This window comes from Grampus griseus (assembly GCF_964374135.1).
Source record: "Grampus griseus genome assembly, chromosome: 2".
In the NCBI taxonomy this organism is placed as follows: Eukaryota; Metazoa; Chordata; class Mammalia; order Artiodactyla; family Delphinidae; genus Grampus; species Grampus griseus.
In genome coordinates, this window is record NC_139018.1 from 30,696,344 (window position 1) to 30,714,360 (window position 18,017).

The 18,017-nt window shown below is 40.7% G+C and overlaps 1 protein-coding gene across 11 annotated transcripts in view; it reads right to left on the minus strand.

Annotated features, from left to right (window-relative positions):
* The window catches only part of SIPA1L1 (signal induced proliferation associated 1 like 1), a 480,253-nt gene that overhangs the window by 142,041 nt on the left and 320,195 nt on the right, over positions 1-18,017 (minus strand). For 9 of the 11 annotated variants that reach the window (XM_082647658.1, XM_082647659.1, XM_082647657.1 and 6 more), the window contains one exon: positions 1,249-3,051. In XM_082647658.1, the coding sequence (XP_082503784.1) occupies positions 1,249-2,746 (1,498 nt within the window). In that variant the 5' untranslated portion in view covers positions 2,747-3,051. Of the gene's footprint in view, positions 1-1,248; positions 3,052-11,520; positions 11,642-12,189; positions 12,224-18,017 lie in introns of those variants that run through there. The other 2 variants (XM_082647662.1, XM_082647661.1) reach the window with 2 other exon arrangements.

Genomic DNA, 18,017 nt, shown 5'->3' on the forward strand with positions numbered 1-18,017 from the left:
AAAAGATGGCTTACAAATGAATTTGGGATTTTCATTATCACAATGGTTTCAGGACCTATGCCATAGATGTTTAAGAGACATGGATACTGAACACCAAGACAAGATTCTTTTGGTCAATAAACTCTCGTGAATGGGGATGACCATGTAATAACCTCACAATAAATTTTATTTTAAAGGGAGCACTGTCATAAAGCTAGAGTACCAGAATGAAGTACTAGAAATGAAACTTCATTCGGAAGAATAAATCTCAAAAGGACTTAAGCAGGACTCAAAACCCCCAAAAGTAGGTGGGAAAACAAAAACTGCTCCAGTAGCTTGCATACAGGGGGCCTCTCACTTGGGCTCAATGCAGAAATTACTGAGCTAGCTAGTGGACCACAGGTGTATGTCCTTGCTCGGCAAGCATCCTGTTTCCTAGCTTGGGTGCTTGCGTGACAAACTCATTCTTCAATTAATAATGCTGCTCAAAAACACTATTAGAAAGCTCTTAAGAGTTCATTTAAACTACTTTTCAATGAATCACAGAGTTTTCTTACAAGCATGAGATAAAACTGTATACAAATACAGTTCACATAGAGTACAATCCAACAATACAGGTATATATTTTCCCCCATACAAAACGGAAAAGGAAGTCACCAACATGTTAACAGTACTTCTCACTCCAGTGACTTTTATACTCAAATCTAGAAGACCTAGGTTTGATTCCTGGCTCTGACACTTTTGTCAAATAACAAAATTAATTCTCACTAAAATTCCTGTGAAATGAATAGGAATGTATTATAATTCCCATTCACTGATGAGAACATTGAGGCAGAAAAGAAATGGTCCCGCACTAACTGTAAAAGTGCTAAATAAATGAAAAAGAGCATTAAGATTGCTTTAGTAACCCTTAAAAAAAAAAGCTGTATTTATAATATTTTTAACTTTATATGACATTTATCCCTAAAGGTGACACAGCAAGTCTTCTACACAAAGATTACAATTTCATCCATTAAATCAAAGGTTTTAAAAAAAATTAATATTTCATAAGCTAGTCAATACAAGATATTTAATGTATCTAAAAGGAGGAAGTAACTCAAAAATGCAAAAGGAAATACACCACAGCAAATAACTATTTAACTCTTTCACCATCAGGAGAAGGCATTCATGCAAATCTTACATCACGCTGCTTAAAAATCCTAATAGACAGTACTCTTTTTCAGAAAGTATGGCAAGAGAAAATGAAAAGAATAAAAGATCTCTACTCACCCTTCTGATAGAAAAACTTCCTGTAATAGTATGCGCCGAGATCCACGTGTTCCACGATGTATCTTTTCACTCGATCCAGGTGCAACACCAAGTTTTCCTTGGGCACTTCAAGTACTGCCACTCCTGCATTTGTACAATGGGAGCTGAGGGTAGACTCAAAGGAGGCACTTTCACATCCACTAAAGGAACCAGAATTTGATTTGGACAGGCTGATTTTCCTTTCCCCTTCTCCACCGATCTCATTCCGAAAATACGGACAGCTCATTACAAGTTCATTGCTTTTATCGTCTCCCTGGTCCATGCTGAGGCTTCCTTTGGAGTTCAGGTCCTCCGTGCTGCCCATCGGGGAGCTAAAACTGGCCGAGTGGGACAAAGGCCCCGAGACCAAGGATGCCACCGCAGCTGCCGAAGCCCCCGTGGTGGTGTTTCTCCTCTTAATTACACTGTGCCTGTTCATAACCGCCTCGTTCAAGTCAAATAATATACTCTGGACGTCGTAGTGGGCAAAGCACTTTGGGCACGTCCAGGGCCTGACGGAGTCTTCCGATCGATTATCTTCGAGATCCGACGATTTCCCAAGTTCTTCACCTTTGGTATTGCGTAATTTACGAAAAATGGACGAGTCTCCGGTTTCAGACTTGGAACGCCGCTTGAGTGGTTTTTCCCTTTCCTTAAAGAGCCTGAGGTTCTCTCTCTGTGAGATGGGCCCGTCTATGACATCCAAGGAGAAACCAGAGCCCTTGCCCCCACCGGCGATGAGAAAGTCACTGAGCTTGGTCGGAGTGGGACCTCGATCAGACTTGTCGTCTTTGTAGCCCTTTAACAAGTCAAAGAAGCTGTCTCCGGACGTTCCCTGCTTATCGATTGAAGATGTGCTACCGTATTCCCTGTGCAGTGACGGCCCCGTCTTGTAGGTGGGCGAGATACATTCATCAAAGCTATCCACGTCAAGTTCACTTATGGTGATGTCGCTGTTGCTGCGCTGCCGTATCCGGCGCAGAGCTTTCCTGGGGGAGCTGGGGTAGGCTTCAGGCATGAGAAATCTGGAGTCCATGCTCTCCGACGGCCTCGTCTTGTTTTTCAGTGTGTTCTGTATGCTTTTTAACATGGCTGAGTCACTGGAATTGAGGCTTACAGAACTTCCCTGACTCACAGGACTGCTTTTGGAGGACATGCTCTCAAGGCAACTTGAGGTTTCTATTTCCTGGCTTGAACGGCTAGATTCTTTTACATTTTCCTTTCTTGGGGGCCAATCCGCAATCCTTGCCCGAACCCCCATCTTTGGGACTCCAGGGGTCGAGGTTATATGATGAGAACCTTCACTTCGAGGGGGGCCTACAGGAGCCATGACTGATGACCCTAAGCTGCCGTTTTGGGACCTGAAGCGTCGCATGTAGAAGTCGTCCGTGTGGACTTTGGGGGTGCCATCTGTGCCCACAACAGACGCCCTTTCAGTGGCAACCGGCCTTTCTGTCTGAGACCGTTTCAAGCTGGTCATGATGTAAAAGCAATCAGACTTAAACCCCTGCAGAAAGGACCATCATACCTAAGTTTTAAATGTGCACTTCCCTTTTGGAGAATGGCTCCCAGAAAATACATCAGTTGCATGAGATCTTAATCTTTTCCAATTAAAAGGTTAAACAATGCCTTATTTTCAAACCTCTGAAAATCCAGACCCCTTCAAAACATTATAATCCACAAGAGTTCCTCTGCTTCACTTTGATAGACGGCTTTCTTTCAGAAAAAAACTGAATGGAACTTGTATCTCTGGGACTCTGTGATTGCCATAATCCCATGCTTTCTCTAAAAGAGACAAGGACAATTGGAATTAGCATTTGATAAATACATCTAAAAATAAACATGCAATTGCCAAAACCAGACACATGCAAATAAAAGACTCTCTAACGGATTGTGACTCACAGTTCACAACCCATCTTTTTAGTAAAGCAGGCTTGAAGGGAAGGAAGAAAGTGAAAGCATTTAATAATATCCATCATTTAAACTATATATATTTTAAAAGACTATTAACACTTCAGATTAATTGAACTGTTTCATATCACTATGAAGGGGGGTGAGGGATCTCGTTCCAGGGTATCAAGGCTCCTAGCCCAAGTAAAGACCACGTACAGACTCCAATGACCTCTAATAATGTAGAATATCATGAACCACTGTGCTGACCAGAAGTTCAAGGCATAACCAACAGAGTTCGATAATTAGAGCAACGTACAGTTTTTTAACAAGACTAAAAATTGAAAAAATCTGTTACTGAATATGTCACAACACTCACTTTTTAACCTCTTCTGTATTTCAAAATCCAAACTTGTTTTTTTGTTTCTTTACAAAGGCTTAACAGAGTTGGCAAGAGCAAATACAATAGAGAGAAAATAAAAAGGGTTTTCCCGGAGCCATTCTACCCATTAGCACGCTTCTATATTTCCCTCTATTACTATGCCAAAGGAGTATTTCAGAATGCATCCAGCATTTTCCACCACCTCTTCCCAAGCTCTGAGATCCATCTACCCTTAAAGCTAGAAACATTTTGCTCATTAGCAAAATGCCTTCATTTCCTTACACACTGCAACCCACCCCACCCTTTGGCACTAATTTATGAAGACAGCAGAAACCAAATGCTGCTGTGGACAGACCTTTCCATATCCCCCAGCCGACGACAGAGAACTGCTAACATCCTTCCAGGTGACAGGTGAAGAAACCCAACTTCCTCGGGAGCACATCAATCAGGAGGAGAGAGGCACAAATTCTGAGCACAAAATCCTGCATGGTTGCGTTCGTCGTGAAAATAAAGGCAGCGCACCCTTTTCCAAGGTTCCACAAATTACACAAGAGGTGGCCTTTAAATTCCTGCCAAATGCATGTTTGGAAAGATGCTGCTGAACCAGCACTGCGCTGCCGGGGCCGCATTGTCTACAAATCACGGCTGACACCCAGGCCGACCCGCGCTCGCTGCGCTCCGCTCCCCGGCAACAAGCACTTACTTCCACGATAATTAAGCATCTCGCTAGTCGGCTTCCTGCCTCCCAGGCAGCCGCTTTAATTTCTCCTGCGCTATGCAGCATCATTTTAGAAGACTCGCTGCTATTTAAAGGCTGGAACATTTAGGGGTGTTTCAAAACGTACGGCCGCCTGCAGAATGCAGGGCCAGCTGAACTCTAGCCGGGATCGCACGGGCTGCTCAGACCAGCCTGGCACAGAAACGCCAATTGTTTTCCCTCTCTCTCCTCTTCACCATCTTTTGTGAAAGGGATAATGGTTTTGCACAGCTACCCATTAAACCTGGCTTTTGAGCTTTCTAGATACTTCTATCGTCAGATTGCTATGATTTGACTTTACATCTGGGAACTGTCCAGGCTCCTTTTGAACTGTAAACCTTCAAGTGGAATAATGTGCTAACTGCTGAATCTGAAGGCAGCCCATGTGGCCACAGCCAAGGTTCAAGAAGTGTTCCTTATAAAATGGAAGGAAACTGGGCAACTGAAGCAAGATGCAAAATAAACACTAGCCCATTTCAAAAAAAAAAAAAAAATTGACAACCCCAAACCACAATTTATGAGCTATTTTGTAATGAACTAGGGGAAAAGAAGCTGTTTATTTCAGTGAAATAGCTTTCAAAGAAAGAATACACTGACATACAAAATAATTCTCAATAGATTCTTATGAAAATCAGATGTTTGCAATGCTTCTCACAAGCTCACAGAAATGCAAATAAATCACCTACCATTCCCAGAACGGACATTCTCTAAAAGGCCAATGCACCAATCCCACTGGGGTAAAAACTCTCTTTCCACATTTCCTTTCCCTTAGAATAGAGTTCACTGCAGGACTGTCTTTTTTTTAGGATATGTGAAGTTATATCCATTGTAGGAGGAAACTGAAGGCCAGCACCAAAATACAGTAAATAGCACTGACTTGAAAAATCTCCACTCTTCGTCGTCACTACTACAGGACACCTTTTCAGAACCATCTCATATGCTTCCTGTGTTTTTTAATGGGTTTTAAAAAACCTTATACAGATATAACTATATTTCTTTGTAATTTTAAAGAAATGCCAAGACTCCTATTACATCTTGATTATAACAATAATTCAATGTTATCTTTTAATTTCAAAATATAGACGGGCACATAGGGGAGAGAGTACTCACAGTTTAATGACCTGTAAAAACCGAGGAGGTTCAAGATGGACAACTAAGTTAAATAACAGATTTTCTTTTCTTGTCATGAGGACCTTTTTTCCTTTTCCCCTTCCTCTTTCCCGTCCTTATTTATAGCAACAAACCCCTTTAGGCACAATATGAAACTTCAGACACAGAGTAGCATCTATACAAACATATATGCTTTGCATTGATTCAAGTACTAGTTGAAAATAAAGATGCCATCCATGTGTGTAATATGATGACACATCAATAACACCTAAAACCTACTCCTCGGGGTTGATGGAAAGAGCAAACATATGCTGACAGTTATTAGCAATTCTCCTAATTATCAGCAAACCTGCCTAAGCATCATTAAATATGGTAAAAAACCACAGAATAGAAGGGCAATACTAATTTACAGCATGTCACCTCCATCTGTTGAAAGAGTAAACTATTTAAGAAATATCCTTGTTATATATTTAATTTTACAGCTCTAGGTACTATTTGAGTCCATGAGAGATCCATTTACCTAGAATACCAATACCAGTCTAGTTCCATGAGGTCCTGGAAACTATAAGAAAAGGTGAAGATGTGTTCAACGTCTAGTAGATGAAAGTCTTTCCATCACTCAAGGTCTATCACCAGGTAATCTATCAGCTTTTTCTGATAATACCATTCTTCCAGAAGAAGTACCTCCCCCTCTCCTCTAAATCACCCTAAGCCTTTCTGTATTCTCTTCTGAACACAGACCACACACTTGGTGCTAGGGATATTTGGGGAAACAGTCCCTCCCTCCAAGGGAAGCTACAGGTATAAAAACAGTCCCTGTCATCCTGGCTCACTGAGACATTTACATTCTTGAACTCTCCCCCTCCTTCCCGAAACTCTGTCTTCTCTAGGCCTCCATGATGAACACGGTCTCCTTAACTTCTGGTGCCTCTTTCTTTTGGCTCATTCCTCAGGATCACTGGTGGGCTCCATTCAAAAGCTAGTGATTCCAGGGGGGTATGCTTGGCTTACTTCTCTTACCAGTCTTCAGAGTTTTGGAAGGGGCTGTAAAGGGTATCAGCATTAGGATGCATTTGAGCACCGAGTGCATTAGGATGAGATCGCAGGCCTGGGTACACTGGAGCAAAGATATTAACTCTGGAGAGCAGGGTGTTGACTTCATTGGATCAGCTGCCTGTGCAACTGAATGAAGCAGAATAATGAAATTACTTCGGGAGATATCTGCATGGTAGCCACTACTGTCTGGTGATGTCATAGGTACCCACAGCTTTAAATATTATTATCTCTATGCAGTTACCTCCAAATTTCTTCTCATGACCCTCTCCCCTAAACTCCAAATAAAATATATGCACGTGCTCATTTGATATCTTCCCTTTTTATCTATTTTCAACAATGAATTAACTAACAAGCAGAAAAAATGGGAAAATAAAATTTTTCCAAGAAATAACTGGGTGATAAGGAAGTGAGAACAATAAATAATTGAAGGAACCAAACGAAAGGAACAACATGGGAAACTTTCTTTATGCCAAGGGCATAAAGAATAGTTTAAAGGTTACACAAGAAGACGTGGGAAGGAAAGAAAAAACTAACAACTTACAGTTCCTGCCCTGAAATAATCTGCAATACGATGTTACATTCACTAAAAAGATGTAGCATTCCTAATCAATTACTTCCATATTCCAAAATGGGATGTTGTTAGATTCCTTAACTGGTACAGCCTCAAATACAGGGCCAACTCTCAATGCTTCCAGGCAATAGAAGGAATTTTGATGATGAATAACTATACAAATACCCCGAGATTCCACAGATGTACAACATCAGTATTTATGAAAATGTCAATGTAAATAGTTTATGAAGTTGTATACACAGATTTAAAATACCCATAAATATTTTTGCTTTGGATTGTAACAGGAAACTTTATTTTAAAACAGAAATATCACACCACAGTACTTGAACATTAGATTAGCTAAGATAACCAAAGAAGGCCAACAATTCTCTTTACATCCCTTCTTGGCTTTCCTGAATTTCACTCACATTACATAAAAGTAACATCTCAGATAGAAGGACGTCTCACTCTTTCAAGTTAGCCTGAAACACATACAAACGACTCCGTACAATGTTCTGGATAATTTAAGCTTTATGAATCAGCACATAACTTTTCAGACTGGACTTTCCCCCTTCTTTCATTTCCGTTCTATCCCTTCAACAAAAAGCAGGAAGGACTGAGAAGAGAGGAGTTGATAAATCTAGTTCCTGCTCTCCAAATGTTCACTACCTAAAAAAGACAGCACTGATGGAGACAAAGTAGATGCAGATAACTTGCCCTGGAATTACCAAAGTGAAAAAAGAAGTTATGGATACAAAACATACATAACAGGATAAAGTTACATTTGAGTTTAGAGATAAGAAAGCAATTTAAAATGTGCTTGTCTGGAGACCTCCCTGGTGGTCCAGCGGTAAAGAATCCGCCTTCCAACGCAGGGGATGCGGGTTCGATCCCTGGTGGGAGAACTAACATCCAATATGCTGCGGGGCAACTAAGCCCGCTCGCCACAACTACTGAGCTTGCACACCCCAATGAGAGAGCCCACGCACTCTAGAGCCTGCGTGCCACAGCCAGAGAGAGAAAACCTGCACACTACAACTACAGAGAAGCCCAAGCGCCACAAGTAGAGAAACCTGAGCGCCGCAACAAAGAGAATGCGCACCATAACGAAAAGATCCTGCCTGCCTCAACGAAGATCCCATGTGCCGCAACTAAGACCCGACGCAGCCAAAAAATAAATAAATAAGGAAAATAAATAAATTAAATAAATATTTTTTAAACAAGTGCTTGTTTGGACAGAGTGAGGACCAAAAGAGATAATAACATTTGCCTCCCACCCACCCTCCAAACTAAAAAAGTTCAACGAAGAAAGTTCCATTTCAAAGGCCTAGTAAGGCTTGAAGATACTTTGCATAGTTGCGGGTGAAGGAAACAATAGGAAAATTTGGCAGTGAGCTTGATGGCAGAAGTGGGGTGATAAAATTAAAAACGCATGGAGCAAGATACATGGTAGAATTACTGATGGGTACGGAAACGACTCCATAGCTGGCAAAGTAAAGGAGAATAGAATAAATTCGAACACTTATATTTAAATATGACAAAATTTACGCAATAAGCAATTAATATAATGCCAAAGAGCTAGGTGTGAGGAGCTTGAAGTAGGGAGGTAAAAGGTAAAAAGCAGGGTAAAAGGTAATAAGTAGAAGGTAACAGTGAACCAGGATTATTAGGGGAAAAATAGTGTTTGAGGTGCAGCAAATGAACACTTTCAAGGAAAAGAAATCAGAGCTCACCAACTCATCAGGGGCATGGAGTTTCCACGGCCGGCACCCAGGATATCAAGAGAGCAGACTAGATCCACGAAGGTAGTGAGTGTTTTGAAAATACTAATTTGTACATTCATATTCATTTAAAATCCATTAAAAAGTTATTCATCAATCCTGCAAACTGTGATCTAGTACTGATCATCCTATTACCAAACAGGATCTGGGGAAGGGCATGTGAGAAATGGATGTCAGGGGAGACAACCGATAAATGTCTACTATACAGGGGGAAAGGCTTATCAACTTTCCCTGAATTGTGCTTCAAATCCAAGTTATTAATTCATAAGAAAGGGTTCCATAAGTAAATAAGGCAGGGACACACTATCACCTCTGTTACGACATGATATATATGTTAGTATATTAAGGCTCCATGAAATCTACAGTTTAAAAAAATAACAAGAAAAACAAAAACCCAACACTTACTATTAAACTAAGATATTTCTTAACTGATTTGACCATGGACTAACTTAAAAAAAATTTTTTTATACAGTGCATCCTATTGAATGTAACTGGGCACAAACAAGCCCAGTTTCAGAAGAATTCAGGATACAAACAAAATGGTATATACATTATAAATTTAGCTATGCTTTTTAAAGTTATGTAAAGATATATAAACAAGCCAAAGGAAGCTCACCAAAGGATTTATAATGCTTGTTGTTACATAGTTAGATTATGAATAATTTCTTTTTTTCTTTCTTTTTGGTATTTGTCTATATTATTTATTTTCTAAAATGAGTACTATAACTTTTATAATCAGAAGAAAAAACTTAGGAGAAAAAAAGAAACATCATCCTGTTACTAAAAAAATAAAATAAAATATGATCTGGGTATGTAGTATGATTTTGACTACTAATTATTAAAGACTGCACCATGTTAAACCTCCAACCATTCAAATCACCAAACAAGTCAAAATTCAACAGATATCAGGTCCTTCCAATAAGATGACCTTATACTAAATCCCCTGATTAAAATGGAATCAAAGAGGGCTACATAAAGTATAGATTACTAAAGATTGTAAGGTTAGCAGTATTTACAGGATTTGAATAATTACTCAATACAGATGATTAACACAATGGCTTATATTTCCTCATTTCTTTGTATTTAATATTGCTTTTTTAATATTTAATACTGACATACCCAAGAGTCTTCATTTCACCCTTTCACAAGGTTGCAGTGATGTGGGCAGTCAGGTGAGGCTGCCTAAACAAAGCACAGCCTGAGTCATCATCACTCGTTGCCCTTTCCTGGAACACATCTCTTTCCAATGTACACGTACTTCTCACCTTTTGTCCTCACAACCCTCCTTCTGCAGAGATTCGGGCTAAAGTGGAAGAAGGTCACCATTTGGACTGCAGACCAACACTCTGGAGAGCATTATAACAGTGCTATGAGCTATCGATGGCTCAAGAAACTGAAACTGTATATTTAACCCAGAAAGGAAGAATCTAGTAGTATTGACTTTCTCTGAGGGCAGGAAGGAAAGAGATGGTCTGAACTGTATTAAGTCAGATTTAAACTATACAAGCCATGAAAAATTGCCTTTGATCCACACATGATGAACCACAGCTGAGAATCTGCATCACTAAGGACAGCTTTTCAGGCTGCCAGCGTGGGCTATTCGAGCACTGTTCAATGCTTTGCCCTGAGCTAGTCACTATCAGAGGGGGAGGCAAAGAAGGAACATTTCCACTCTCAGGTTCCTACAATCTAACTGGAAGAGGAAAAGAGGAGTGTAGGAAACCAGAGGCTTCAGTAAGACAGAACAACTGGCTTTGTCAAAGACATCATGGTTTTCTCATTTGAGTATTTATATTCCAAAAAGAATTTAAGAAAGGGCACCTTGAGGCATATTTAACGTTGGCTTAGGAAGAGTAGAAAGCCACATCCATAAGAACAACAGGTGAACAGAAAGTTCCTTCCACACGACACGCTAATATCCTAAACGATATTAATCACGATTGATATCAACAGTAACCATATTTCACATAGCAGCTTTTAAAATACCACCCAAGAACCAAGAGCTTAAAAGGAAAAAACTGAAACATAAAATCATTCCACATTGCCTTAGTGTTTCCTTAAATACAGATTGCAGATGGGTTATTTGTCTGTTTCACTGTACTCTTATTTCTGAGGATAAACTCTCTCCCCACAGAGCCTGGAGAACGTGGGACTCCGCCATGCTTTCCACTCTCTGATCCTGTGCATCCTCTCAGCCCTCACAAGCACCCTGGGAGGTGAGTATCTCCCCTTTGGAGAGGTGAGCACACTGTGTCTGACAAAGCGCTCGCTGTGTGGAGGGCTCTCAATAAATACTGGGGTAGCAGTTAGAGGATTTACAGCAGAAGAACTATTTTGAAAATAGATTATAAAAGAAAAAAGGCCTCCATTTGTAGCCTGAGTATCACTTCTGAAGTCCAATCCAGACATGAATCTCTACACCCAGTGGGGAAAAATATGGATAATTAACTTCCTGAAAATGCTGCAGTGGTCATGTCACTTGCCTTTCGTGAAACTTCAGAGGCCCCTCAATTGCAGCCCCATTATTGTGTGACTCAGGCCTGGAGCTCAGAATTAAGTGGCACCCACCCCTAAAAGCCTTCCTTCTTCCTGTAACAGCAGGGAATAGTCTGCCCTCCACAAACCAGCACCTTTTCCTAAGGCTCCACAGTGACTGAACCGGAATGGAGGGTGTCCCTCTTGACCTTACATTCAGAATTTTAAAACTGTGAGTTATCAGAATGAATACCTTGTCTGATCCCTTCATTTTCCACGTGGAGTGTGTCTCAGGGCCACCGTTAAGTCCACCAAGGTTAAACGGCCGGGGCTGAGCCCACATGTGAAGCCAGACTTCCTCATTCCCTGACTCCTACCCTGTCTGCTTCACCAGGCTGTCCTTCAAGAACATGCTTTCTCAAAAATCTGCTGTCACCAGCTGTAACTACAGTCTGAGCATCCATCTTGTACCACCTACTGTGCACTAACTACCTCCTTTACTCCCCACATCAACCTGCAGGCAGGTATCATCCCCCGCAGTTTGTATTAAGACCCTGCCACTCAGAAGAGACTGGCTCACTGCTGGGTCTGATCCCTAAGCCATGTTCCTGGCACCGGAGGACCCACCCTCCATAAAATGCCTCTCCTTCTCCTACTTTCTGAAATTAACTCTACACATGGTTGGGGCCTTTCCTCCTCAATTAGATTTTAGGTTCTGGAGGACAGAGATCCATCCTTACCCTCAAAGCACCTAAGCTCAGTATCCTTGAAATGGAATCCTTTGCAACAAAAGCCATGCGGTTCCAGCTGAGATGAACTAGAAATTAACTGATACATTAATAGAATTTATACTGTATTCTAAAAAGTAATTATGGTTATCTCATAAAAACTGTGTTGAGGGAGACATGTCAAAAAAAGTCACCATCACTGAAATTTAATATAGATTTCAGCTTCATGGTTCTCGCTTAAGGAGTCTTCACAACAGTCGTGAGTGAAAAATAAGAGCGGTTTGACCCTCCTCTCTTCAGTCCACTCATCATCAAAGTACCTGAAAAATAGCCATAATAATGAGAAAATCTCTTAAAAGAGCAACAAGAAGTGAATCAGAACTGGATAAGGCACCACCACATGAGATAACTAATGCACAATAGAATCTGCTGTTAAGAATCCTAGCAAAATAAATAAACACATTCACAAGAAAAGGGAAGGAGGGGAGGTTAGTACAGCACAGGCGGCAGAGACAACAGAAAACAGAAATCAAAGATCACTGCCATCAAATTAATAATGGTCAAAATAATTTTTATCTTTTACCATCAAATAATTTTTCTCCCATACGAAGTCTCCACTTTGCTGCCCCCTTTTCAGTTGTTTTTAAAAAATGAATACGCTTTGTTAAAAAAAAAAAAACAAAACTGAAATAGTGCTAAAAAAGTGAAAAATACATCTTTCCTTCAAGATATCCCAACCCCAATGGTAGCCCCCCCCACTGGTTCATGAATTCTTCCAGACTCTGCGGGCGGTCGGGAGCACAAACACAATAAGACAGGCACTGAATAAGGAGGAGGGAGGGAAAGGATGCAGTGCAGGGAACAGCTCACATCTGAAGAGATTTGACTCCAGTGCTTACAGAACCAGAAAAAAAAAGAAAAGAAAGGTGGAGGGTGGGCGATGAAGCGTGAAACAATCTACTTATGTTCAGGAGAGGCAGGGGACCTCCCGTGCCAACCTGACATAAAGCACTTGATGAAACACTTCACAACTGACACATTTTGAATCTTTTATATACTTATCCTGGTTCTGAAAACAGGAGCCCTGTACAAATGTTTCTGGCAACTTGTCAACAAAAATTAAGACAAAAGCAAATGAAAGAACTTTAAGTCAATGCACACCACAACCCTCCAAGGTTTTTTTTACTATGTAAATTTTTTACTAATTATATAAAAATTTTAGTTTTCTTTTACTAATTATGTACATATATAAATATACATAAACTTTATAACCTTCAAATGAAGTTATTTTTATCTATGCCTCTAAACTTAAAACCCTCTGATTTCGGGCTTCCCTGGTGGCGCAGTGGTTGAGAATCTGCCTGCCAATGCAGGGGACACGGGTTCGAGCCCTGGTCTGGGAAGATCTCACATGCCGCGGAGCAACTGGGCCCGTGAGCCACAATTACTGAGCCTGGGCGCCTGGAGCCTGTGCTCCACAACAAGAGACGACCGCACACTGCGATGAAGAGTGGCCCCTGCTTGCCACAACTAGAGAAAACCCTTGCACAGAAACGAAGACCCAACACAGCCATAAATAAATAAATAAATTAATTAATTTAAATCATATGGGCTTCTAAGAAGACCTCTGTTTAAAAAAACAAACCTCTGATTTCTAAATGAGATCTTATAAATCTATTATTACTTAAATGTTCATTTACAAACTAGGGGAAAAAAAGTTAAGTAAAACGCAAACTGACCAAGTGTTCAAAGATAAAACCTTGCGGCAGGAAGTCTTCTTTTGTTTCTTGGTCACCCTTTTCATTTTTGTGGCAAAGTGAAATAAATCCCCTAACTGGACATAGTAAGTTTGATCTTAAAATGTAGTCCTGTTTGCATTATCACTCGCTTTAAAATGTGATCACTTTGCCTATGCAGGTGTTTCTATAAAGTGCACGCAGGCAAGCACAACACTTACACTCTCTTGCTCGAAACCTCACAATAACTCCCCTCTGCTCTCAAGGCAAGAGAATTTCCCAAATGCATGATGCATCTCCCTGGTTAACAGCACAGCCTCTCTGCACTCTCTGAACCTGAAGCTCCAGTAAAAGGGAAAAAAGGAGAACCAGCTGCGAGTACTTTAACGCACCTTGAATGCACTCTGGAGCCTCAGGAGAAACCAGGTGGCAACTTCTGCTGAAAACCTCACACAATTCTCTTCCCTCCTTCTCTGTGCTTAGTCCTACCCATCCCTCTTTCTACTGCTGAACTCTTTCTTTTCCTTCAAGACTGCATCTGGGTATTGCCTCTTCCAGGAAGTTTGTCCACACTCCGCCCCATCCCCTGACACGTTACCTTTTTACAGCATCCCTTGAGAGGACTGCAGGTAATTTATGGTGATTAAAAAACAAGAGAGGGATTCTCCACTTTCAAGAAATTGATTTCACTTTGCATTATTACCTTCTAACACCAGCTGTGCTGGGAATAAAAAGCGAGGGACGGTCAGTTTGAAGTTTTCTGACAAAGTAACTGATTTTGAAAATTTTTTGATGAAACTTTTGTTAAAATAGGTTTAAAAGAATGGATATGTTGGAGTAAAAAAAAAAAGTTTCAACAGAGCACAAATGCAAGAAAAAGCCTAACTAGTGTTACAACAATCGTGGGTGTAATAAGCAACAAAAAACATACAAATCAAAACAACACTGCATCATTTTATACCTATTAGGAAAAATTCTAGGGATGTCAGTCCTCCCACTGTTAATGGTGCTACAGTTAAAACAGACATCCTTGTGTTGGTAGAAGCAATGGAAACTGGTAGAACCGTTTCAGGAATTAAAAAAAGGTGGGTAAACCAGAAAATATTCATACTGTTGGGCTCCGTATTCTCTCTTTCAACATTTGCAAATGGATGGCTGTCCAGCAGCAGAAGGGATTTTCCTCTGCTGAGCCCCAGGTCTTCTCACACTTCCACCAGCCCTCTCTAATCATTGTTGCTTCAGCAAGCCCTGTGAATTTCCCATTCCTGTGAGCTATGGGCATCCACTCTTTCTCTTACAGTCCCCAACACTCCCCCCACATTCTTAGTCCCCAAAAGGCAATCATAAAGAACATCTTGATTTTTTAAAGTCTCCTGATACACCACTCACTAAGACACAAGTGTTTCAGGCCAGGGACTGCACCTTATTTAACTTTATGATCCTTAGCCTTTAATAGAGAATGTCAACTACATCTGAACAGGAAAACAAGTGGTACAAGAAACATTGAGAAGTGATTTTTACCATCTGTGAGAAGGAAAACCTGTGGTACAAAGATACTCATTACTCTGCTCTTTATTTAGCTTTTCACTTATTTTTTTTTACCAAAGTAATGCATACACTCGTTAAAGCAAATAGTACCTTCAGGCATTTAAGGAAAAAACAAAACCAAACAGTAGTGCTTTATTTCATCTTCTCCATTCCCAGGAGCAATCACTTTCAATTCATAGCACTGTTTCCTCCAGTATTTCCACGTTCCTAAATAACATGCTTATGCGCTATTTCTTGATTTATCAATCTTAGATATTCTCTGTTGAAGTTCTGTTTTGGAAGATGAGAAGTAAGCATGCTTCCAGTAAGTGTCTCCCCACTTCCCTTGCCCTATTTTATGTAACTATGCATGGATAGACGTATAAGTGTATGTCACAGTTATATCACATATATACATCAGGATTTACATTACTACGGCTGTATTTGCTCAGTTGCTTACTTTTATTTTTCCTGGAGTTAATAACTGCTTCTTTTCGATTGCTTAGTTTCTATATACCTACCCTTAATTCCTTCTAAATTCAACAAGAGAAGCAAACAAACAAACAAACAAAAACACTTTTCTCATTCCTGTTTCTCACATGGTCAAAAGTAACAGGTGCCCATTCCATTTCTCTCTCCTGGAGACTTCTCTCTATCTTCATGCTCCAATCCAGCCCTGCTGATCTCCAGGTCTACTGCACAGGCACCTCCAGAAAGACATCATCACCATCATCATCCTGACATTTCCTTCCCTCCTCTCCTGGGATGAATGCCATGCTTCCCAGATCTCATTATCTTTCTCTTTCTTAGTTTATTCCCTCATTTTAATGGACCACTATCCTCATTCAGCAACTGCCAAAGAAAAGTACCTAAGTGTTAAAGTTTTGAGTCTTGGCACATCTAGCCTTAATCTGACTGATGGTTTGGCTGGGTATAAAATTCTAGGTAGTAAGACATTTACCACTAGAATTTTTAAGGTATTATTTCATTATCTTCTAGCTTCTACTGTTGGAATTGAAAGGTCCAATGATATTCTGATTCCTGATCTTTTATACAAGTTCTTTTCCAGTAATATTTTAGGATCATCTTTTCAGTACTGGAGTGGCCTCTGTGCGAGTCTTTTTATAGTCCTTGTATTGGACACCCAATAGGCCTTTTCAACATAAAAACATACCTCTTTCAGTTAAGTGAAATGTTATTTCATTATTTGTTTTGATATTTCCTTTTCTTCCTTTTTTCTTTCATTTTGTAAATGTTTTATTTATTGGATACTGTACTCCCTCAATAGTTTCTTATCTCTTCTCTCACACCCCCCATTTCTTTTTCATTTAGGTACTTGGGAAAATCTTTGACCTTTATTTTCAAACCAGACTATTTAATTTTTCCTATTTATTTATTTATTTATTTATTTTTTTTTTTTTTTTGCAGTACACGGGCCTCTCACTGTTGTAGCCTCTCCCGTTGCAGAGCACAGACTCCGGACACTCAGGCTCAGCAGCCATGGCTCACAGGCCCAGCCGCTCCGTGGCATCTGGGATCCTCCCAGACCGGGGCACGAACCCGTGTCCCCTGCATTGGCAGGTGGACTCTCAACCACTGTGCCACCAGGGAAGCCCCCTATTTATTCTTGAACTCAATTTTGAAAAAAATTTGTGTCCTCTCATTGTTTCTTCCATTAAAAAAAAAAAATCTGTTCTTGTTTCATGACTATGATATTTTGTCTTATCCCTGCTATTATTAAACTAATTTGAAAGTGTTCTTTTTTTTAATACTACTTTCATTTTTAAAAAAAAATTATTTGGCTGTGCTGGGTCTTAGTTGCAGCACGCGGGATCTTTGTTGCCACATGCAGAATCTTTAGTTGTGGCATGTAGGCTCTTTAGCTGCAGCATGCAGGCTCTTAGTTGTGGCATGCAGGATCTGGTTCCCTGACCAGGGTTCGAACCTGGGCTCCCTGCACTGGGAGCATGGAGTCTTAACCTCTGGACCACCAGGGAAGTCCTAAAAGTGTTATTTTCATATTCAATGAAAATGAATGAAATGAAATGAAAAAGTAAATTTCTCAATTTACTTTTCTTCCGTTTCTTGTGTGCACTGTCCTTCTCACATGGAAGGCTTTTTCTCATATGTCTGCTATCACTGGCCATCCTTTTACATTTAGTGCCTGGGTGGGGGCAGGGCCTGGTGACTACTAAGTAGACTTTCCTGAAGGGGACTGGGTGGGGACCCATTGGTTTACCTGGGGAAACTGGACATAGGGGGAAATATAATCATCACTGTCTAGCATCTGTGTAGTCTCTTCATATATCCGGGGAAATTCTTTGCCTTATACAGAACCTGCCTTCTACAATAGAGGCCTAAAAGTGCCACACTGTCAATTAACCAGCTATTCTTACAGATAGGGCACAGACATTACCTGCTCCTCAGCCAATGAGATGTGCACATCCTGGACTCTGAACTGAAAGGCAGCATCTGGAAAGAGCAAGGAGGAAGCAAATACATTTACATGGAAGCTGGTGGCATCAGCAGTAGCAACGGTGCAGTAGCTCCCTCATTTAAATGCTGGTGGTGGGACTTCCCTGGTGGCACAGTGGTTAAGACTCTGCCTGCCAATGCAGGGGACATGGGTTCAAGCCCTGGTCCAGGGAGATCCCACATGCCGTGGAGCAACTAAGCCCGTGAGCCACAACTACTGGGCCCGCGTGCCTAGAGCCCGTGCTCCACAACAAGAGCAATGAAACAAGAGCAGTGCTCCACAC